At 42.2% G+C, this 23325-nt stretch overlaps 3 protein-coding genes across 3 annotated transcripts in view; all 3 read right to left on the bottom strand.

The window, feature by feature from the left end:
* Window positions 1-104, bottom strand: part of LOC146220932 (uncharacterized) — a 40645-nt gene extending 40541 nt beyond the window's left edge. The window contains exon 1 of the mRNA XM_084692584.1: window positions 70-104. Within this exon, the coding sequence (XP_084548710.1) occupies window positions 70-72 (3 nt within the window). The 5' untranslated portion in view covers window positions 73-104. The remainder of the gene's footprint in view (window positions 1-69) is intronic.
* On the bottom strand, window positions 84-6494 carry LOC146220931 (uncharacterized). The gene is made up of 27 exons (XM_084692277.1): window positions 6297-6494; window positions 6047-6159; window positions 5824-5930; window positions 5533-5700; window positions 5019-5227; window positions 4827-4921; window positions 4687-4706; window positions 4522-4543; window positions 4395-4422; window positions 4209-4293; window positions 3917-4066; window positions 3618-3829; window positions 3365-3468; window positions 3125-3243; window positions 2849-3016; window positions 2450-2649; window positions 2200-2312; window positions 1977-2083; window positions 1686-1853; window positions 1172-1380; window positions 980-1074; window positions 840-859; window positions 675-696; window positions 548-575; window positions 362-446; window positions 128-219; window positions 84-93 (listed from the first exon to the last, which is right to left on the bottom strand). The coding sequence occupies exons 1-27, from the start codon at window positions 6458-6460 to the stop codon at window positions 84-86; spliced, it is 2913 nt and encodes a 970-aa protein (XP_084548403.1). The 5' UTR covers window positions 6461-6494.
* Window positions 6495-6530: 36 nt separating this feature from the next.
* LOC146220930 (uncharacterized) lies at window positions 6531-11518 on the bottom strand. Its single transcript, XM_084692276.1, has 13 exons — window positions 11348-11518; window positions 8868-9076; window positions 8676-8770; window positions 8536-8555; window positions 8371-8392; window positions 8244-8271; window positions 8058-8142; window positions 7766-7915; window positions 7467-7678; window positions 7212-7315; window positions 6972-7090; window positions 6696-6863; window positions 6531-6602 (listed from the first exon to the last, which is right to left on the bottom strand). Exons 1-13 carry the CDS (start codon window positions 11516-11518, stop codon window positions 6531-6533), a joined length of 1455 nt encoding a protein of 484 aa, XP_084548402.1.
* Between the last annotated feature and the right edge of the window lie 11807 nt (window positions 11519-23325).

Here is a 23325-nt window from a genome sequence, read left to right as displayed (position 1 = left end):
AGATGCGTGAGCAAAGTCCAACCACTTGAGGCAACATTTCAGTGCCACTGTGGGGTTACATGCGCATACCATGGAGGAGTAGTTCAGAAGGGCCTGATCCAGAAGTGGAGCAAGTCTTTGGAAGAACAGCTTCCAGGTCTCTGTGTCGGATGTCCTTTGGCTGGCCAGTTGGCATTTCAGCAGCGTGACCAAGCTGTCCACTGACAGATGGGCGCTTGCCTTGAAGAAATGGATGCAGAAAGAGGAGGCACGTGAGAAATCTAGGGCTTGAACCCAAATACCCTCACCGTTGACACAGACATTGGAATCAAACTGTCCACCGACAGCCAGCATCTTGGCCTGTCCGGCTTCAGAAACGTACCTTGGCGCAGGCATATTCGGAGATGGTGAATTGGCACAAAGTTCCAGAAGAATTGCCAGAGGACAAGTACTGTTGTACGAGTGAGCTGCAAGAAACCATACTTAGTTAATTGTCTGATAAATGCCAGCTCAGAGTGGCTGTTGTCTTTCAAAGTCTTAGCTTTGGAAATCAAAGACCTGCACCTACCTGTCCACCTCAGCACAGATTTGGGCCTCTGCAAAAAGGGAAAGAAACAGTGGTTCTTTAGTGTCAATGAAATTTGACCAATTTACAAAAAAGGGTCGCGCAAATGTTTCTCAGAGCGCCAACTTACCATTCACAGGGGTTTCTTTGCACTGGAGGGGAGAAAGGTTCATGATTATCATAGACAAAAGGTTCACTGGCTTTCGCTTACAACGTAACAATACACTCAATGCAATTCCCCTGTCGTTTTAGCAAGCGTGTCATTCAGGCAAAAGCTTGTTCAGAGTGAACTTACCACCACAGCATCTGGACAACCTTTGGGGCGAGAAAAGAAGACATTTAGATAATGCAACACCTAATGCAGCACGTGATCCTAGCTCAGAAAAATGGCTTGGCATGAATGCAGTAGGTAAGGAAGGAGCAACTTTCACACACCGCTGAATGTCTCCATAAGTGCATCCCGGCTTGACTTTACACCCTTTGTGAGATTTGACGGAAGAGACGCCAAACTTTGCTCAAGACCTTGGATTCTGCAAGAAAATGAAAGGGAGAGATGATAGCAGTCTTTGGATGGGATTCTCTGAAGCCACGGCCAAGGAGTCTGTAGCATGCACAGAAATCTCTTACATGGCATTGTAGGATCCACAGCTGATGTTACTTGGGATGACAACCAAGCTGGCAGGTTGGAAACTGGCCAGCAGAACAACCAGATTGACTTGGAACCACAGCTGGTAGTCGCTCGGCTCAAAGGTGGCAAATTCGGGAGCGAGAGTCGTCAAGGTCAGGTTCAGCATGGTGTCCCTAACAGCTGTGTTTTTGATGATGGTGATGTTTCTCTACGAAAGACATGGTTCACGGGTTAGGAAGACAAGCCACTTCCTTTGTAACAGTGGCAGACACAGAGTTCTGGGGAGCAGACTTTTCAACTCAGTCAACTGAAATTCATGAGCTGTCCCAAATGGACCAATTGAAAGCGGGTCTTCCCTGAACACAAGGGATCACATCTGCAATTCCTTTTTGTCTATTTGCGCCCTCAACTGAAAAGGTTTAAAACTCGCCAAGCCCAATAGAAGTTGCGAAGCCGTGGTACTTTTTCAGCTAACGTAGCCAGGAAATCTTGACCCGAGTATCGTGCACTCACCTCTTTGGTGACTTCAACAAATGTCTCGAAGAACACATCGAGCTGCTCTTTCTCTGTCAAGCTGACGAAAACCTGCTTCACAATGGTTTCATTGTCCAGTGCGCCCGAGTCCGGGTCCAGTAGCAACTCAGCTTTCTGGTTTGATGAGAGAGCGTCGAGACTGGTCACCTGAGGAATAGAGGACAAACATGATGTGAGTACGGTTCACGTCCGGTCCACCCAATAAAGAGTCAACGTTATGGATATCGGTCTCCAAATGGTCATCGTTTGCCTTGGTATCCAATGTATTACCCCTGAGATGTTGAAGTATTTCAGAGTAGAGTAGGTCGTGTAGTCCGAGAAGGGACCCAGGTTGATTTCAAGCCATTTGGCGTCACTGTTGATGTCCTTTCTACAAGCTGTGGGACACAAGTGAGCAATTGAAAGACCGAAATGGGAAGTACACTGTTATTTTGATCAAATAACAAGGGCGTGACGTGTCAACTGTCCGGTGCGCTTGCTCCGTGCCTCCTACCTTTGTCATTGATGACGGGGGCAGATCTCTTCAGGTAATTCAGCAGAACACCTACGATGGCCTGTTTGCTTTCCAGTGTAAGTCTGGGGAAGGCCTTGCCCATCCCTCGCACACTGCAACAGAGGAAAAGGGAACACTCATAGCCTCCATCCCCACATACGCAGTATATACGTGTGCCAGCGGTGTGTGCTCCACCGATGCCTACTGTGAGAAGGGATGCTGGCTGGAGGTACAGTACGTATATACTCACATCACTTGGTAGTTGGTGCAGTTGACGCTCGAAGTTGCATTGGTCAGCATCTCGGCAGTGACACTGGGGAGGATAGGAGTCAGCTTCACGTCGAACCACTCCAACCAGTCTGCTCTTTCAAACAGCGGGAAGTGAGGGCTGATGACGACGAAGGTCCAATTCATCACAATATCTCTCACGGATGGCTGGATGTCAGGTGTCTGTGTAAACATAACATGAGAGGTCGTGAAATTGTCACTCCTCTCCATGATGGCATTTGGCCAACGTTTTCTGCCAGCAGCCAATCAGCTTTTCCATTGTGCTTCTCTGTAAATCACCAAGGGGAGGGCGTTGCAGTTTCCCAGGTGCACGGTTTAAACGCGTGGATTTAGCTTTCGCCACCAAAGCGGATCGGCATACCTGTCCGTCTGAGGTCAGTTGAGTCAGGAACTCATCGACGTTGTTGAAAGCGTCCCCTTGTTCAAGTCGCTCGAGGACACGGGTGATCTCTTTTGTATCATTCAGTGCCCCGGAGGTCAATGTCAACTCTGCCACTTGGGTTGGGCTAAGCACAGACAGTGCTTCCATCTGAATCCAAACAAAAATGAAAAAGAAGGGTGATGCACGTGTGACCTGGAAGCACAGCGATGAATTGGAATGAACGCAGTGTATCAGACAATCGGTCAATTGGCTTACGCTGGAGAAGTTTGCATTGAGAGTTTGTAGGTCCTCCAGAGTTGCAAAAACAGAGAAGTGGCCAAAGTTCTTATTGAGCCAGTCCGTACTGCCACTGGTGTTTGAAACACAGCCGGGATCTGCAACAAAATCAGTGCCGTACAGTTACCGAACCATCACTGTTGCATTGGATGAATGCTTAAATGGACGGGCCCGCCACTTATGCCAGTGTTTATTTCCACAACTCAGAGCCATATTCACCTGAAGAGTCATTTCGCGAAAGGAATGGGTTGATGAAGTGAGAGTAGACCGCTTTTTGTCCTTCTCCGTCCACGGATGAGGTTTGGCTGCTCAGAGCTTGAATGCTGGAAGGTAGAGCACACTTGCTGTTATGCGGCTTTCTTTGCTACATCCTGAGCACATCCCCGGCTCATTCCTTTTTTTTCTCTTTTTTTTTCTTTTTTTTTTTTTCTTTTTTTTACTGAATTGGAGAAGAGGACAAGATTTCACTTACACAATTTGGTAGGTCTGGCAACTGAAGTTTTTGGAGCTGAGACAAGCCAGGAGGTTCACGGAGGAAGATGCCAGGAATGGGCGGAGCCTCTTCTGAAACAACGTGGCCACAAACGTGGCATCCTGCAGCTGGGCACTGCTGACATTTTGGATGAGGAGCTCTCCAATGGCATTGAGGGCCTGTGGTGTCGATGGACCGCTGATGTTGGAAGCCTGGAAAGGTAGAAACAGAGATGCGTGAGCAAAGTCCAACCACTTGAGGCAACATTTCAGTGCCACTGTGGGGTTACATGCGCATACCATGGAGGAGTAGTTCAGAAGGGCCTGATCCAGAAGTGGAGCAACTCTTTGGAAGAACAGCTTCCAGGTCTCTGTGTCGGATGTCCTTTGGCTGGCCAGTTGGCATTTCAGCAGCGTGACCAAGCTGTCCACTGACAGATGGGCGCTTGCCTTGAAGAAATGGATGCAGAAAGAGGAGGCACGTGAGAAATCTAGGGCTTGAACCCAAATACCCTCACCGTTGACACAGACATTGGAATCAAACTGTCCACCGACAGCCAGCATCTTGGCCTGTCCGGCTTCAGAAACGTACCTTGGCGCAGGCATATTCGGAGATGGTGAATTGGCACAAAGTTCCAGAAGAATTGCCAGAGGACAAGTACTGTTGTACGAGTGAGCTGCAAGAAACCATACTTAGTTAATTGTCTGATAAATGCCAGCTCAGAGTGGCTGTTGTCTTTCAAAGTCTTAGCTTTGGAAATCAAAGACCTGCACCTACCTGTCCACCTCAGCACAGATTTGGGCCTCTGCAAAAAGGGAAAGAAACAGTGGTTCTTTAGTGTCAATGAAATTTGACCAATTTACAAAAAAGGGTCGCGCAAATGTTTCTCAGAGCGCCAACTTACCATTCACAGGGGTTTCTTTGCACTGGAGGGGAGAAAGGTTCATGATTATCATAGACAAAAGGTTCACTGGCTTTCGCTTACAACGTAACAATACACTCAATGCAATTCCCCTGTCGTTTTAGCAAGCGTGTCATTCAGGCAAAAGCTTGTTCAGAGTGAACTTACCACCACAGCATCTGGACAACCTTTGGGGCGAGAAAAGAAGACATTTAGATAATGCAACACCTAATGCAGCACGTGATCCTAGCTCAGAAAAATGGCTTGGCATGAATGCAGTAGGTAAGGAAGGAGCAACTTTCACACACCGCTGAATGTCTCCATAAGTGCATCCCGGCTTGACTTTACACCCTTTGTGAGATTTGACGGAAGAGACGCCAAACTTTGCTCAAGACCTTGGATTCTGCAAGAAAATGAAAGGGAGAGATGATAGCAGTCTTTGGATGGGATTCTCTGAAGCCACGGCCAAGGAGTCTGTAGCATGCACAGAAATCTCTTACATGGCATTGTAGGATCCACAGCTGATGTTACTTGGGATGACAACCAAGCTGGCAGGTTGGAAACTGGCCAGCAGAACAACCAGATTGACTTGGAACCACAGCTGGTAGTCGCTCGGCTCAAAGGTGGCAAATTCGGGAGCGAGAGTCGTCAAGGTCAGGTTCAGCATGGTGTCCCTAACAGCTGTGTTTTTGATGATGGTGATGTTTCTCTACGAAAGACATGGTTCACGGGTTAGGAAGACAAGCCACTTCCTTTGTAACAGTGGCAGACACAGAGTTCTGGGGAGCAGACTTTTCAACTCAGTCAACTGAAATTCATGAGCTGTCCCAAATGGACCAATTGAAAGCGGGTCTTCCCTGAACACAAGGGATCACATCTGCAATTCCTTTTTGTCTATTTGCGCCCTCAACTGAAAAGGTTTAAAACTCGCCAAGCCCAATAGAAGTTGCGAAGCCGTGGTACTTTTTCAGCTAACGTAGCCAGGAAATCTTGACCCGAGTATCGTGCACTCACCTCTTTGGTGACTTCAACAAATGTCTCGAAGAACACATCGAGCTGCTCTTTCTCTGTCAAGCTGACGAAAACCTGCTTCACAATGGTTTCATTGTCCAGTGCGCCCGAGTCCGGGTCCAGTAGCAACTCAGCTTTCTGGTTTGATGAGAGAGCGTCGAGACTGGTCACCTGAGGAATAGAGGACAAACATGATGTGAGTACGGTTCACGTCCGGTCCACCCAATAAAGAGTCAACGTTATGGATATCGGTCTCCAAATGGTCATCGTTTGCCTTGGTATCCAATGTATTACCCCTGAGATGTTGAAGTATTTCAGAGTAGAGTAGGTCGTGTAGTCCGAGAAGGGACCCAGGTTGATTTCAAGCCATTTGGCGTCACTGTTGATGTCCTTTCTACAAGCTGTGGGACACAAGTGAGCAATTGAAAGACCGAAATGGGAAGTACACTGTTATTTTGATCAAATAACAAGGGCGTGACGTGTCAACTGTCCGGTGCGCTTGCTCCGTGCCTCCTACCTTTGTCATTGATGACGGGGGCAGATCTCTTCAGGTAATTCAGCAGAACACCTACGATGGCCTGTTTGCTTTCCAGTGTAAGTCTGGGGAAGGCCTTGCCCATCCCTCGCACACTGCAACAGAGGAAAAGGGAACACTCATAGCCTCCATCCCCACATACGCAGTATATACGTGTGCCAGCGGTGTGTGCTCCACCGATGCCTACTGTGAGAAGGGATGCTGGCTGGAGGTACAGTACGTATATACTCACATCACTTGGTAGTTGGTGCAGTTGACGCTCGAAGTTGCATTGGTCAGCATCTCGGCAGTGACACTGGGGAGGATAGGAGTCAGCTTCACGTCGAACCACTCCAACCAGTCTGCTCTTTCAAACAGCGGGAAGTGAGGGCTGATGACGACGAAGGTCCAATTCATCACAATATCTCTCACGGATGGCTGGATGTCAGGTGTCTGTGTAAACATAACATGAGAGGTCGTGAAATTGTCACTCCTCTCCATGATGGCATTTGGCCAACGTTTTCTGCCAGCAGCCAATCAGCTTTTCCATTGTGCTTCTCTGTAAATCACCAAGGGGAGGGCGTTGCAGTTTCCCAGGTGCACGGTTTAAACGCGTGGATTTAGCTTTCGCCACCAAAGCGGATCGGCATACCTGTCGGTCTGAGGTCAGTTGAGTCAGGAACTCATCGACGTTGTTGAAAGCGTCCCCTTGTTCAAGTCGCTCGAGGACACGGGTGATCTCTTTTGTATCATTCAGTGCCCCGGAGGTCAATGTCAACTCTGCCACTTGGGTTGGGCTAAGCACAGACAGTGCTTCCATCTGAATCCAAACAAAAATGAAAAAGAAGGGTGATGCACGTGTGACCTGGAAGCACAGCGATGAATTGGAATGAACGCAGTGTATCAGACAATCGGTCAATTGGCTTACGCTGGAGAAGTTTGCATTGAGAGTTTGTAGGTCCTCCAGAGTTGCAAAAACAGAGAAGTGGCCAAAGTTCTTATTGAGCCAGTCCGTACTGCCACTGGTGTTTGAAACACAGCCGGGATCTGCAACAAAATCAGTGCCGTACAGTTACCGAACCATCACTGTTGCATTGGATGAATGCTTAAATGGACGGGCCCGCCACTTATGCCAGTGTTTATTTCCACAACTCAGAGCCATATTCACCTGAAGAGTCATTTCGCGAAAGGAATGGGTTGATGAAGTGAGAGTAGACCGCTTTTTGTCCTTCTCCGTCCACGGATGAGGTTTGGCTGCTCAGAGCTTGAATGCTGGAAGGTAGAGCACACTTGCTGTTATGCGGCTTTCTTTGCTACATCCTGAGCACATCCCCGGCTCATTCCTTTTTTTTCTCTTTTTTTTTCTTGTTTTTTTTTTTTCTTTTTTTTACTGAATTGGAGAAGAGGACAAGATTTCACTTACACAATTTGGTAGGTCTGGCAACTGAAGTTTTTGGAGCTGAGACAAGCCAGGAGGTTCACGGAGGAAGATGCCAGGAATGGGCGGAGCCTCTTCTGAAACAACGTGGCCACAAACGTGGCATCCTGCAGCTGGGCACTGCTGACATTTTGGATGAGGAGCTCTCCAATGGCATTGAGGGCCTGTGGTGTCGATGGACCGCTGATGTTGGAAGCCTGGAAAGGTAGAAACAGAGATGCGTGAGCAAAGTCCAACCACTTGAGGCAACATTTCAGTGCCACTGTGGGGTTACATGCGCATACCATGGAGGAGTAGTTCAGAAGGGCCTGATCCAGAAGTGGAGCAAGTCTTTGGAAGAACAGCTTCCAGGTCTCTGTGTCGGATGTCCTTTGGCTGGCCAGTTGGCATTTCAGCAGCGTGACCAAGCTGTCCACTGACAGATGGGCGCTTGCCTTGAAGAAATGGATGCAGAAAGAGGAGGCACGTGAGAAATCTAGGGCTTGAACCCAAATACCCTCACCGTTGACACAGACATTGGAATCAAACTGTCCACCGACAGCCAGCATCTTGGCCTGTCCGGCTTCAGAAACGTACCTTGGCGCAGGCATATTCGGAGATGGTGAATTGGCACAAAGTTCCAGAAGAATTGCCAGAGGACAAGTACTGTTGTACGAGTGAGCTGCAAGAAACCATACTTAGTTAATTGTCTGATAAATGCCAGCTCAGAGTGGCTGTTGTCTTTCAAAGTCTTAGCTTTGGAAATCAAAGACCTGCACCTACCTGTCCACCTCAGCACAGATTTGGGCCTCTGCAAAAAGGGAAAGAAACAGTGGTTCTTTAGTGTCAATGAAATTTGACCAATTTACAAAAAAGGGTCGCGCAAATGTTTCTCAGAGCGCCAACTTACCATTCACAGGGGTTTCTTTGCACTGGAGGGGAGAAAGGTTCATGATTATCATAGACAAAAGGTTCACTGGCTTTCGCTTACAACGTAACAATACACTCAATGCAATTCCCCTGTCGTTTTAGCAAGCGTGTCATTCAGGCAAAAGCTTGTTCAGAGTGAACTTACCACCACAGCATCTGGACAACCTTTGGGGCGAGAAAAGAAGACATTTAGATAATGCAACACCTAATGCAGCACGTGATCCTAGCTCAGAAAAATGGCTTGGCATGAATGCAGTAGGTAAGGAAGGAGCAACTTTCACACACCGCTGAATGTCTCCATAAGTGCATCCCGGCTTGACTTTACACCCTTTGTGAGATTTGACGGAAGAGACGCCAAACTTTGCTCAAGACCTTGGATTCTGCAAGAAAATGAAAGGGAGAGATGATAGCAGTCTTTGGATGGGATTCTCTGAAGCTACGGCCAAGGAGTCTGTAGCATGCACAGAAATCTCTTACATGGCATTGTAGGATCCACAGCTGATGTTACTTGGGATGACAACCAAGCTGGCAGGTTGGAAACTGGCCAGCAGAACAACCAGATTGACTTGGAACCACAGCTGGTAGTCGCTCGGCTCAAAGGTGGCAAATTCGGGAGCGAGAGTCGTCAAGGTCAGGTTCAGCATGGTGTCCCTAACAGCTGTGTTTTTGATGATGGTGATGTTTCTCTACGAAAGACATAGTTCATTATTTCAAAAATTATTATTAACAATATTTTCTTTTAATTCCTTGAATTTTTCATTATAAGATGACTATAGGCTTATATCTTAAACAAAGTCTGTAAATGCTGACTTATTAATTTTACATTGGTCTCATAAGCAAGCCTTCACCTGCTTTGTGAGAGAAACAAAAGCTGCAAAGAAGAGTTTGAGCTCATTATCTTCTTGAGACTTTTCCAAGTGGGAAAAAATGAATTTTACAATTGTATCATTCTCCAAATTGCCAGTGCTTGGGTCCACTATTAACTCCACTTTTTGTTTTGATGAAAGACAATCCAAAGCCTCCAGCTGAAATAAAAGTACATTTTAAAATATATTTATATCTTTAACTTTTTATAAATACACTATTGCACCAAATTATGTGTGAATTACGATTCCTTCTCTCACAGCCAAAAAGTCTTTGTTTATCTTCAACAGATCCTCTAGGAGTGCCATGCCTGAGAATTTTCCATAGTTCTTCAGCAACCAGTCTTTACTTCCATCGCCACTGGCCAAACATCCGTTATCTGTTTAAGTATATCAATAATCGGTATATATAAATAAATCTATTGTATAGCAGTATATTTTAACATTACTGATAACATTTTATAATAGCTACAATACACAATAATAAGCATATTTAAATGAATGCACAAAGCAAGGTCCATACACAATGGACTGTTTTAAGACCTTACCACCTTAAAACAGATTTGGGATGAATTCTAATGCCATCTGCAAGCCAGGTGTAATCACCCAACATTAGTGCCCAACCCCCGTAATGCTCTTGTGGTTGAATGAGCTCAGATTCCCACAGACACACTCCAAAAGCTTGTGAACTGCCTTTCCAGAACAGTATTAGCTTGTATAGGCACAAAAGAGGGGCTAAACAAGGGGATGATCCAACAAGCTCACGAGGGTGATGTTCAAGTGTCCACATATTGTGTATATAAATGCATATTTTTTTCTTTTTAATAATAAATCAATTGTGCTTTGAACATATATACTTACTTTATTATGCTTTTAGTTAATGAAAATATTCTAAACAAGTTTGAAAGTTAGAAAATCCATTGATAAAATAACTATGAACCCTCTAATCAAAGATGTATAATTTTTTATGTTTTATGAATAGAATATATCCAAATATATTCATGCTAAATATATCAAAACGCTTAATATTGTGTTGTAATGATAAATCATTAATACTTTCGGAATAGTTTTTAAATAATAATTACATGTAAATTAATGTCTTCTTGATTGATTTTGTGTCATGTCCCCGGCCTAGGCCTGACCGGGTTCTAGTCTGTTTCTTCCAGGTCCTGTCATCCATTCCACTTCTTCACTCCCTCCCGGTAACTCACCTCACCTGCGGCTCATTCCCTCATCAACACCACAGTTCTTAAACCCCGGATTGTCACCCACTACTCGCCAGTTGGTTGAATCACCGACCCCCACGTCTGTATTCCTGGCTTTCAGTGTTTTGGACCAGTCTATGCCTCTTTTTTGTGCTGACCTTTGTTCTTGTTCCACAACCAGATCACCTCCTCCAGTCCTACCAGTACCCCGCTCCACCATCCACCAGTACCCCCAACCGTTCTCTCTCAATAAAAGTCTGCGCACATCTAGAACTTTGTGTCGTGCGTTTGGGTCCTCAGTACAGCCGTGACATTTTGTGTCATGCATTTTTTGTTTTGAGAGACTGTTTACCAGTTTGGGTGTTAATTTTGAGAACTCTGGACAAATGTATTGAAGCAGAAAGAATAGAAAAGAATATGTTTAAATGCTCACCTGATGAATTTTGACTTGATAGGAATAATTGAATGAAGTGGGAGTAGATTAATTGCTTCTGTTCTTCATTGATTGATCCCAAGTTGTCACTTAGTTCCTTTACCCTTAAAGAGATATTTACATGTATGTCCTTTTAGATTAGGATTTGTATTCCTATCAAGTCATTGTTTATTATGTATGTCAACTTACAATTCTTGGTAGGAGCTGCAGCTGAAGTTTCTTGTGCTCAACTGTTTCAAGAAGTCTTTGGTAATGTAGGGTAAAAGAGGAGCCAGTTCAATACGGAACCACAGTCGGACAAACTGTATATTTTGGATGTCATCATTGAGGCTGTCAAAAACTCCAAATACATTCAGGACATCAGAACTGGAAATATTGGTACCCTAAAACAAAAAAATGAATGTTTATTTTGCGTTTTGTTCTAATCCAAATATACATTCTGAACACAGTTTCTACTGTGGCAACCCAGGGGCGCAGCACCATGGACAGCGTCCCAGCAAACACCACAGGCACTCCAATCAGCACCTTGGGCAGCGGCACCGGCAAGCCTGGTGTCAGGTGATCAGGGGCAGGTACGTCCAGGTGCCGCCCCCACAGGAGACAACAAGCTGCACCTGTGCGGCTCATGAGTGGAACGGAGAATGGCCACACCATAAAAGTGTAGGAACTGAACTCCAACACATAGTATATACAGCTGTAATCTAGCCAACTCCTACTGTGTGTTTCTTCAGTGAGGAGTGAGGGCGTCGGGACAGACTAGGTCGGACCGTTCCCTTGACCAAGGAAGAATCTAATTTATTTTTGTGTTTTGTTGGTTGTTTATTTAAATAAATGCCTGCTATTTCCTCCAACAAACTGGCTTTTGAGTAGTGCTGTGCTGTTTGTTCCTGACTACACCCCTTGGCTGCCACACTAACTTTTTCGTTTTTCATAAAATGAAAGGTGTGCAAGGCATTTTTTGAGTGTTTCTATGACTACATCAACAAACATATGCTCGAAAGACCATAGTAATCATCACATACGCTCTTTCGAAAGGTGAGATGAATGATGCAATGGACACCACTCAGTACATACAAACTGATACAGATAGACATTAATGTACTTGTTACTTGCATGACATTCTTATTGGTGCTGAAACTTTGCAAGGGGTTTGTATTAAGCTTTTTTACCATATACAGAAAGACGTTTAAGGCTGATTCCACAATCTGTCTGAGGTCTGGTGCCAGTATTTTGAATTTCTCTTCTAGGTTTTTGTTTTCATCTCCCACACAGGACAGCAGGCCTGTTAAGGTGTCCACTGCCCTAGAAATCTATACAAAAATATTATCATAGTTTGAAACAAAAGGGCATCATTAGTAACAAACCCTGGGGAAAAGGTGGCTTATGACTGTCATTCAGCTTTCCAGGAGGAGACATACCTTGAAACTGACATCTTTTAGCTGTGTTTGGTTACAGGTCTTTTGTGTGTCGTTGGTTTCATTCCTTTTATCAGAAGAATAAAATTATTTATTAATCATATTTCTAGACCAATTCATGTATCTACAGTACTTTTGAGTCATAAACTCTAATCAAATGCAAAAAAGACAAAAATAATCAACAAATATGATTTCAAATCAGTACAATAGGTTGAAATAATCGAAAGAAAAGCAAAATCATCAATGAAGTAAAATCCTTTTACTGCACACTCATGTGCCAGTTGGTTTTAAGACTAGGTTATTTCTACTTCGTAGACAAACATCTTGCAATCAATAATTGTGTTATGAATTCCTTAAACTAACCTGTTCCCTGACGCAAATCCACCCGGTCCTATTAATAAAAGAGTTATTCATTACAGATGATGGAAACAATAATTATAGCTCCATTGTCATTATAATAGTTTGTATTTTCTGTATTCTAACATCCATAGGCGTACTGTTCCATAATGAAAGATACTTTAAAATAAAATAAAAACATTAACATTTTGTGCAATGTTTTACTTTCAAATATTTTTAAGTAAATATAAAAAAAATACTTACCAAGTGTAACATTACCCTAAAACACAGTTGTAGATTGACACATGCATTATGTACAAATAAAACCACACACAAAAAGCAACTTGGCTGTTAAAGAAAATATAAAAAGTTAAATGTAGTTTATTATATTCTAAATGTTATAACAATAAATGCAATAACTCACGTTTGCCGATGTGAAAGATGATATGCAACCTGGTAAAAGATTTGAAACAGATGATAAAATAATGATTTTTTAGGAAGATACATTTCTAAATAAGATTAAAACATCTCACTGTGTAGATAATATAGATATATTCTTTGCGCAAACTTTACAAATGACTTCATTATTGTACATTATTACTTAAGCTAACAATCTATGTATTTACATTTAGGTAGAATTTAGTGGTAGATATAAACTCCTGGGATAAGTGGATGTGGCAAGAAAGCCACAACATTGTAGCAAGCGACTTATATTGCTGCACTACAGGACTGAGAGGTTCAGGATATATTTTGTCCCCACAGTCTTTACGCTTTTTAATGCACCCTGGGGCTCCCCCTCTCCAATCAGATTAGAACTACATTGTGTGCAATTTAACTCTCGTGTGTATGCACCAGGAACACCAGTTACAGGAGGGTGTAAGGTCACAGGTGAACACTGTTAATTGTAGGAACAATAGCCTATATAAATAATCATTGTTGGATTTCTATTTGTAGGCAATGAAGAAGACCAAATTACATTTCAATGAATTGTTTTCAATTTTTGTGCCAAAAAGCATTTGGTTGGTTCTTAGTGCATGTCCATGTTGTGTAACATTAGTGATGTAAGGGCTGAGAATGTTGCCAAAATAAATTGTGTGATGGAAAACAGTAACGTTAACTTAGGTATTCATTAGGGAATAAAGCACATCGAATCGTGGTTTTATAATCCTCTCCCGACGTAAAGCTAATTGAATAAAAAAAATTTCAAGATAGGTCGGCTGAACCAGCAAAGGACACCCCATGTCTGCCCACTGTCAGGCTCAGAAATTGAGAAGGGTTTCAGGGTTACCCAACTCAGGGTTTTCACTAAACCCGCTTTCTGGAATGCCCCCCAAGCCTCTGTTGGGCTTGGACCATGGCTCAGGGCTGCTTGCTTTCATTAGTAAATGTGCAACTAAATTGGCTTTTTATTGTTTAAATGTTTTGTGTCAATAAAAGAAAAAAATCTGTAAAAGATTTTAAACTACCATATATTCCCTGGGTAGGAAATTTTGACTCCTACTGTGAATATTTTTTACTACAAGTTGGCGACTAATACATAATTGCAGTCAGTTTTTCTGGTATAAGTAGCATGGAGTGATTCTCCCTATTGATTGATTATCTCCTCAAAAGACAGACAATGCCTCAATATCACTTAGAAATTGTACAAAACTGCATTCTGTTTGGATTAGATTTGGTTTAAATGATCACACTTACAGATCCAGACACTTGAGAGAAGTAAAACCCGTACTAAAGTGTGGGGGCCTTCCATTGTAAGTTTGGTAAATCCTTCAACTCCACATGCATCCCTTCGGAATTTGAAAATAAAAATGTCAATCATTCATTTGTCATTGTCAAATATGACAAAGATTGTGAAATCAAGACTTATTAGTGACTAAGAAAACATGTTAATATTTTATAATCCAAGCACACAGTGCAATCATATTTGACATGAGGCCCTTAAAACAGCATGTACAACTGTAAACAAATCTAAAAAAAATTGAACATGTCATTACATGGAATGTTGCATTGTTCATTAACAATATGAATTAGATAAACTTTTATACATTTTTTTTTCTCACTTTCTCAATGCATTTCTTTGGATTGTCTATGTGGATTTGCCACTATTGACCACAACAAGTGAAATACTACTGGTTCAATATATTTGCAGATTCACACACACACACACACTCACCCAGAGAGAGAGAGTTTCAGAGAAAGTTAGAGAGATTAGATCTTCTTACCTGTCTTTTCCCCAGTCTGGGTAAATGAGGAGTGACAGTGACAGAAGGGAGAATGGTCAGGTATAGTTTGGGTGTGGCAACCGTAATTTATAAAATCTGACGGTATGCGTCACTACTGCAGTGGATCAGGTTGTATATGGATTCACAGAATGCTATGAGAACTCTGCAGTGTTGGTAGAAGGTTGATTATAATGACACTGTGAAGTTGAACAAGTGACAAGTTCAAACATACATCTACTAAACACAATGGTGACATTTCTTAAATTAATGAGCCAATTATGGGGAATTATTTATGTTGGGTAATCTTGACACACATCAGATCATGATATTAGCACAATTCCAAAATGTCAATTGAGACGTGTTTGAAAGTATTTATTTACCATTTGCATATTTGTTGTGCAACATAACTGTTATATAGGTAAACAACGCTGTATGAAAACACGTTATGCTACAGTTGGTTTTGGGAAAACAAGCAGTTTGTAGGGGCATGGTGCAAGAAGGTCCTGTGTTAAATTCCCTAGAGGGGAGTGGTTCGTTACCGAGGTGGGCTAGTTCTCATGCCTTTCTGTGTGGAGTTTGCATGTTTTTTGTGCTCACACGGGTTTCCTCAGCAAAAAACTAAAACATGCAGAACAGATTGCTCTTCAGCCCATATGCTTGAGGTGAGCACTTGGCCCCTCTAAACCTCGGTTGATATGGCTGATCACTGCTCCTGGCTGCCCTCGGAGAAAGGACAAACAGGATGGGAAAATACGGGAAAAAATTGCATTGGTGGTCACTTGACCAAGTTTTTGTGTTGGTGTCGTCGCTCCCTGCACTCGTGTGTACAATCACATGACAAATTAAGGTTTTTTCTTCAGTTTCAGACTTCATGCAATAAACCAGGGCTCTCCAAACCTGTTTCTGGAGAGCTACCTGTCTATTGTTTTGTGCTCTAACCACATTTATTTGACTGTGATTCAACATGGTAGCTCAACCTGCTCAACTAGTTAATTATTATAATCAGGTGTGTTCGATTAGTGTTGGAGCAAACACCTGCTGGTATGTAGCTTTACCAGAACAGGGTTATAGAATCTTGCATTTACCAAAGGTGGGATATTTCAATTTCAACTTCTTTAGACAACAGTTCCACTGCAAGCAAGATTTATTGCCAGTTACACAATTCCTCCTATCATCTGCTTAAGATCATCAGAAGTAGGGGAGGAGCCAGATTAAGTGATAAGGGTCAGATAAGAGGTCAGATGGCTGAGCGATATCGGGCTATTAATCAGAAGGTTGCCGGTTCGATTCCTGGCCGTGCAAATGACGTTGTGTCCTTTGGCAAGGCCCTTCACCCTACTTGCCTCAGTGAGGAATGTCCCTGTACTTACTGTAAGTTGCTCTGGATAAGAGCGTCTGCTAAATGACTAAATGTAAATGTAGGAGCCCCTGGATTGAAAATCACCAACATCCAGCAGGTGCAAGAGAAGACATTTGTGTCTGTTCTATCTCAGGGTTGAATAGAATTTACAGCCACCTGAGTGGACTAATTGGTTGATGGTAGATTACAATGTAAATTGAAGTTAGTGATGCCTTAAAAAATGTATTATCATTTAATTATAATCTTCTTGTTGACCCTCTGAAACTTGTCAAAAATGTACATGAAGGCCAAAAATGACTGTCAAGGACGTTGAGAGGAGAAGAAAGAATGGAAGTAAGTCTTTGTTGTAAAAAGAGCTGTCCCACATGCAAAGCCCAGGGTGGGAATGAGTGTGGGGGAGCAGTGTGAGTTCACCAGCAGGTTGAGCTGAATGCCAGCTATAATAAAAATGAATGCCAGTAATAAAACATTTTCAATTTAGATGTACCTTGAAGTGTCTTCCTCTCATAAAAGCAAATGTGAAAGTGCCATTTAAATAGTAAATAGACCGTATTTATGCAGGATCAGGATATCAAAACCAAAAGAGAATGTATTTTCAAATACAAAAAGGAAACATTAACTTAATGTTAATGGAAATTAGTTGTGTAGTCCACCGTACATCATTGGTTATGATGAGAATGGCACAAATTTAATCCCAGGAGTTTTCCTAAATTGATCATTGGTTTATTGCAGGTTTCAGCAGAATAAGGCCAAACAGGGTCTACAGCAGGCCACGATGGCTATCTTTGTCATCAGGGAAGACAAAAATATTTTGCATCAACTCAAAGAAATCTGGAGTGAGGGGGAAACATATCTCCCCAGGGTCCTATGTTCCCAGACTCCTATGTTCCCAAATGTAACGTTATTCTTCAGTCACCTATTAAGCTTTGAAAGGAATTACAAATTAAGAAAAACAATGATTGGGCTAAAGTGGTTACACCTGCTATTACAAAACCTGCAATTACTGAACTACTCTAATTTGCACCATACATCAGTGAAATCATGACCTCCAGCAGAACATACTGCAACCTTAAACCATCACAACCGTTGGTACAGGTTGTGCAATCATTTGGTGGCCATAAATTACATGATCAGACAGCAATGCAACCCAAAGGAGTATTTTTCTAACCGATTGATTGTGGAGAGATGCCACCTTCTCATCAGGACATCCAGCAGTTGCTGGGCCACCGCAGCAATCAATTCGGCGGAGAAAGCCACGGGCTGAGCAAGGCTTCCCTGTTCTGGTTTGTGCATGTGGGGACCAAACTGCTTCTACAGAGTGCGACAGACAATATATTGTGGTTCTAGCCAGCTACTTTCATCTTACATTCTCCGACTAGCGGTGACGGTAATACCTCGGCTACACCTGTAAAGAGGGGCTGAGGAGAGAGTTCCGGTTTAGAGGGGCCTGAGGAGGGAGCGCTGCAATTGAATCCTTCTCACGTTGCCCGCTCCGCTGTAGTGGACACGCACCTTTTGAGAAACGGGAAGGATTTGAAGTCACAAGCGGTGATGTGCTTTTTTTACTTTGACTGGCCGTAAGAGCGGAGTTAAGCAATAAGCCCCAAAAGGCCGTGGTTTATGCTGATTTTAGAACAGGTAAGGGGAGTTGTTAGAAAAACCCACTTACCTGTTCTAAAATCAGCGCAAAACACACTTGCGGGGCTTATTGCTTTTCTAAAACTGTTACTACAAATATTTGATATGGTTTCATAAATAAAAACAATTAGAAACAAAATAGTTTAATAATAAACAGTCATTCTTCCGCCACTACAAAGTATACTTCCTACATAAATCGTTGCCACGCAACAACCAGATGGACACCTTTGCAGTGTTTTTTTATTTGAAATATTAAACTACATTAAGAAAATAAACATTTTTCAAATAGGTTAAAATAAATATTGAAGTCACTCATTGTTGTAAATACAAGTTAGCTTGTTAAACTCTTTCAAAATTGTAAATGGAGGCTTTGACTCCGTCACTGTTGTTATGGTTACTTACTTCAGATACTTTGTACAGGCTCCTGTGTAGCCAGCGGAATAATTTAGAACGGTGAAAAGACAGTTTTTCTGCAATGACGCAGTAGGTGTCCGTTATCACACTATATGGCAACGACAGTACGAGCTTTCTGATTGGCTAATGGGTAGTCATGCCAGCCGCGTATTGCCCTCCTCGCCGGTCAATACGGATCCGTATTGCCCTCTGAAGTCATCTTCAAAATGAGCGACGAGTCAGCTGCTGAGTTTTACTATCCAGATGATGCTGAAAAGATTTGTCATCGAAAGTGAGGATGAAGACTAGACTCTTTGAATCACTTGTATTGTTATTTTGTGTTTAAATTAAAGCCATTTTAGTAAACCATGTTGTCCGCTTTCTATCAAAAGTAATGAGTTGCTAGGCAACACATGAAACACACCGTGAGAAGACTTGAGAGCTAGCTACAATTAGCCTAGAGGTAGCCTACCATTTATTTTCGTTTACAAAATGAAAAGAAGCTAAAAATGCCATATAATAAACTACTTACTAACCTCGACCATTCGGTCATGCCGGGAAATATCAAACCTCGTCTTTGCCGTATCAACCTCGCTATCGCTTAGTCAATACGTTAAGGCCTCAGTTTTATATTTCCCGGCATGACCTCGATCTCGGTTAGTAAGTAGTTATTATTACACGGCTTTTCTTAACGCTGTCGAAAGCTCCATTCACTTGAATGGGGCTTCCCAACGTTCTGCGGTCTGATATCTTCTGATAACAGACCGTTGCTATAAATAACAGACGGCTGTCAAGGAAAGTGGCCTTTTTGCTTCTCAACCCCAGCGTAGGCCTACTCCGTTGCTTAGCGACGTCAGCTGATTTGAAGCCTAAAGAATGTTCAACGTCTATGAAGTTCAACGTCTTTGGCGAACTATTTCTCTGCTGATCAACACTACGAATGGTAACAAATAAATTGTAAAAAGACACACTGTGTTAAGTCATTTTGTTGGGAAGTAGCCGTGTAATAAGCGGGATAATGTATAGAACGCCGGTCATTATCGGGAAAATAAGCCGCTTCAGAGCAAAGCTACACCCCTCCGCTTTGCGTCGGGGTGCTGTTCGCCCTGTCGTGGCTTATTTTCCTGATTATGACCGGCGTTCTATACATTATTCCTTACATAATGTACACCCCTGCAGCCAATCAGAATCGAGTATTCACCCAGACCATGGTATAAGGAATGTTAAAGAATGTTATGAGGACAACCTGTAAGGTTATGCTGGATTTTACAATGGCATGGAACGCGAATACAGCCAATCACAATCAAAGATGGGAACAACCAGTTTTAGAAACATTGTTTTACTTCCCTTGTGGCTGTCCGAGTGGTCAATAAGTGAGCAGGGCCAGTTCAATGGTATAACAGATAGATACATATTGAAGACTGTTGGGCATCAGAACTTGTGAGACGTTGTTTTGGCGTGCAATGCTTCTGATCCCATCTTATTCATGGCCAGATGGCTTTGTGTTATTGTCTGATGTTTGTGTGTCAAAGATGGTTATGTTGGTGAGTTAGAAGGACATTTAACAAGTTTAATATTCATTCTCGGGAAAAAAAACTTCCACCACACATACACAAAGAATGGGCATACTTATTCACCCTGATCGTTGCTTTGGCATGTAGCTTGTCATGTACTGTGGGAAACGCCTGTATCTGTTGTCTTGTGAATACACCCTGTAGCACACCTTCCAATGTAATCTTGGTATTCTTTTATGTGTAGTGACACTGCGTTAGTTTAAATTTTGTTGGTAGCAACCACATTTCTTTTGTATGTAAAATAACAAATCTGGGGCCTCCCTGACAAATATTGTTTCACCATGGTTTATGTAGAGAAAACTTTTTACACACACGTGATGATTATTAACACTAGTGCATATGCCCGTGATGCACTGTGATTAAGATGTCAGTGAAACACACAAATACAGTCTACTTGAACAATATATGCCTGTGCACAATGCTTGTGATAAAAACGGTGGCACATATGTAACGAGGTTACTTATCAATGCGTGAAGCTGACAACCGAGAGCTTAGTGTACATTTAACAACCATTTTATTTAATCACAGGTTTAAAACACAGTACAATACATAATATAACATTTCCCCTTAAAGCCTCAGCTATACAATGCCACCCTGCTTGACTTCAAAGCTGGAGCGGCTTGGTGGCAGTGGAGCGACTAGAGTCGCATCTAAAAAGCAGTCCGATAATCGGGCATTTAATTTACCACTGGGTCAACTCACATATTACGTAATAGATAATGTATAGAACGCCGGTCATTATCGGGGAAATAAGCCCCGACAGGGCGAACAGCACCCCGACGCGAAGCGAAGGGGTGTAGCTTCGCTCTGAAGGGGCTTATTTTCCCGATAATGATCGGGAGACTCGGGAGATTTCCCAAACGGCCGGTCAAACAAACGGCCGCTACGGCCACGGCACTATTCAAGAAAAAAAATAGTAGTAGTTTACGCTCACTTTGAGGACGGCCTTAATACCATTCAACTGTTTAACTGGAGCGATCCAAAATCCAAAGGGTGGGGGTGGGCATTTCCCCCGTGTAAACTTTACCGGTGTAAATGTCCGTCCATATTACAGATCACGATTGGTCAAAAATCAATCGTTTTCTCGGTACAGACAATTCGTTGGAGCTATTTTAGCTAACATCGGTGTTTCTTTAGCAAAGAAATGGAAAAGGAAAAGAAAAGGAGAAAAACAATGGGCACAGCAAGCAAATGCTGCACAATGTAGAAGTATAGCATTCATGATTACGCCGTCAAAAGACGGAGAGAGTTTGCAGCCCGAAGATGCAGCTATACCAGAGGCGCCAGGTGCAAGTAGCTGTAATTAAGATGCTGTAGCCTAATTTCGACATTTAGAAAATTCAAATATCATTCCAAACCATATTATTTTCATTTTTCTAAAAACATTATACATTTGGTATTACTGTTAACCAATATATGGGCTATACATTTTAAATGAAGTAAAAGAAATGGCCAAGAGAAAAAGGCACTCATCTAAATATGCACAACATGTTTTTTGGCTTTAAATAATAAATGTGCTATGTGGCTCAAATGCAATTGTCTTGATTTTTTGTTCTGTGTATTAAAGCAGGCACAGGTGACACAGGGAAAGAAATGGAGGCTGCTGTGGTGACAGGGTCCAGTGGAGAGACTATGACGGTGCAGCACTAAAACTGTACAAAAAAGTCAGCCTGTTAACAGGGTGATTACATGGAAATTAGTTTGTTGAATTGATAGTCATTATTGAATATAGTTAAGTTGCAACATCAAATAGCAGATGCAGAAACAGAGACAAGTATGGAAAAAGTAAGTGAGTGAGATGGTGGAGGGGGGGGGGGGGGGGGGTCTGTGTTTCAAAGTCCCGGGCTGTTTTTCAGTCCCAGTCCGACCTTGTCGGTGCCACACACAGATTTTTGGAATTATAGATAGTGCAGTGTTTGTATTGCAGCTGGTGATGAGTTCTTGTCAAAGGTTTCTCCAGACCTTGAACATCTATTCAACCTGACAAATATAAACTATCTACTCTTATCAATTGCAAACTCACATGACGTGAGAACATAATAACTAGTGTCCAATGACTAGTTATATTGATTTGTGAATAACACAAGTACACAGGAAATCCCATTTTCCTCCACAGACTCCTAAATGTAACGTTCCTGAAATATTCTATCCTATACTTTCGAAAGGATCTTCAGTTTGTTCACCATCCTCAGATGGAGATCGTAACTACCGCAATGATATGGCATTCATATTATTTTTTGTTTTTGTTCTTGTTTTAAGTTTTGCTCATCGTACAAGGTTTATAGTTAGCTTTAATCAATTACATTGATTAGTTGTAATTGATCTTTCTCTGATCCTGGCCTGATCACCGTATTTATTATATAAAACGATTTCTGTAGATAATAAATCCAACTTGGATTAAGTTTATTTTAAGGTAGGCTACATTAAAAGCATGCATTCAAACCCAGCAGAGATACATGGCTATGGGTTATGTAACTACCACTCATTTATTTTGGAATGTTCAGGGCAGTAGTACAAAGCACTTGTTGAATCAGTGCCATATTTTTTTTTCAGTGTACTGTAATCAAGGGCGTATTGACTTGAACAAAGAACACACACTGCTGAACGCAGCATTGTACCTGTCAGATACATAAAAGTAATTGACAAGTAACCAAATAGTATCTATGATGGTTTGTTGTGTGCTTTTGATGTCTTAGGACACAGTGATGAACAAAAATAAATAAAACACGATGAAGATTCACTGAAGAAAATAATAAAAACAGTGTCTATGATGTCTTTTGATGAGGTCTTTAAAATATATACCCAACCATGAAACAGTCTAGAATCCAAATGTCAAGTATCAAAATGCCTTATACCTTTATTTACATGTTTTAATACTTTTACTATACATATTCTGATAATGAGATGAAGTTTCTCTTATATTTTGTATTTTACTAACATTGTATGCATGCAAGTGTTTGAATAACTTACATATTAATTGTGCAATTAACCCTAAATTCCTGAACCCAGATGGCTCTTGTGTCTATCAGCCTAGGGCAAGCTTTGTTCTGGTTGCTGTTGGGTTACAAAGCCGAAGGGTTTTGGATTAACCCTTGTGCTACCTTCGGGACACATGACCAAAAGGTTCATAACGAACCATCGTTGTGTTTACCCAATTTTAAACAATACAAAAGCAAATAAAAATAATTTTCTTTTAACCTTCGCAATGTGGGGGGTCTGAGACAGCCCAACGGTTAAAAGAAAATGCTTCACTTTGTTTTTGTATGCGGTAAAGTTGTCGCAAACGACGGTGCGTCACAATGACTGATGGGTCAGAATGACCCGAGGAGAACACAAGGGTTAAGTGTTGTGAGAATGTGGAGAAATCAGGTATCGATAGATAGTGTCTGATTGTTATCCGGTCATCTCTCACACCAAGGATGACAAAGGCCAGTCTTATTGTTTTACAATAATATATTACATTCCTTAGTACTTAGACTCAAGGGGACACAGATTT

Source organism: Hypomesus nipponensis, chromosome 26 (assembly GCF_054491055.1).
Source record: "Hypomesus nipponensis isolate SF chromosome 26, ASM5449105v1, whole genome shotgun sequence".
In the NCBI taxonomy this organism is placed as follows: domain Eukaryota; kingdom Metazoa; phylum Chordata; class Actinopteri; order Osmeriformes; family Osmeridae; genus Hypomesus; species Hypomesus nipponensis.
Note: the sequence above shows the minus strand (reverse complement) of the source record. Positions and strands in the feature narration are given on the sequence as shown.

Coding starts and splice junctions, on each gene's coding strand:
- LOC146220931 (XM_084692277.1), bottom strand. CDS start 6,460: ATGAATTGGACCTTCGTCGTCATCAGCCCTCACTTCCCGCTGTTTGAA. Junction 6,160..6,296: donor TGCACCAACTACCAAGTGAT/GTGAGTATATAC, acceptor CCTCTGTTGCAG/TGTGCGAGGGATGGGCAAGG. Junction 1,381..1,685: donor TTGTTGAAGTCACCAAAGAG/GTGAGTGCACGA, acceptor TGTCTTTCGTAG/AGAAACATCACCATCATCAA.
- LOC146220930 (XM_084692276.1), bottom strand. CDS start 11,518: ATGAGCCGCACAGGTGCAGCTTGTTGTCTCCTGTGGGGGCGGCACCTG. Junction 7,916..8,057: donor CCGAATATGCCTGCGCCAAG/GTACGTTTCTGA, acceptor CATTTCTTCAAG/GCAAGCGCCCATCTGTCAGT. Junction 7,316..7,466: donor TGCCAGACCTACCAAATTGT/GTAAGTGAAATC, acceptor TCTACCTTCCAG/CATTCAAGCTCTGAGCAGCC.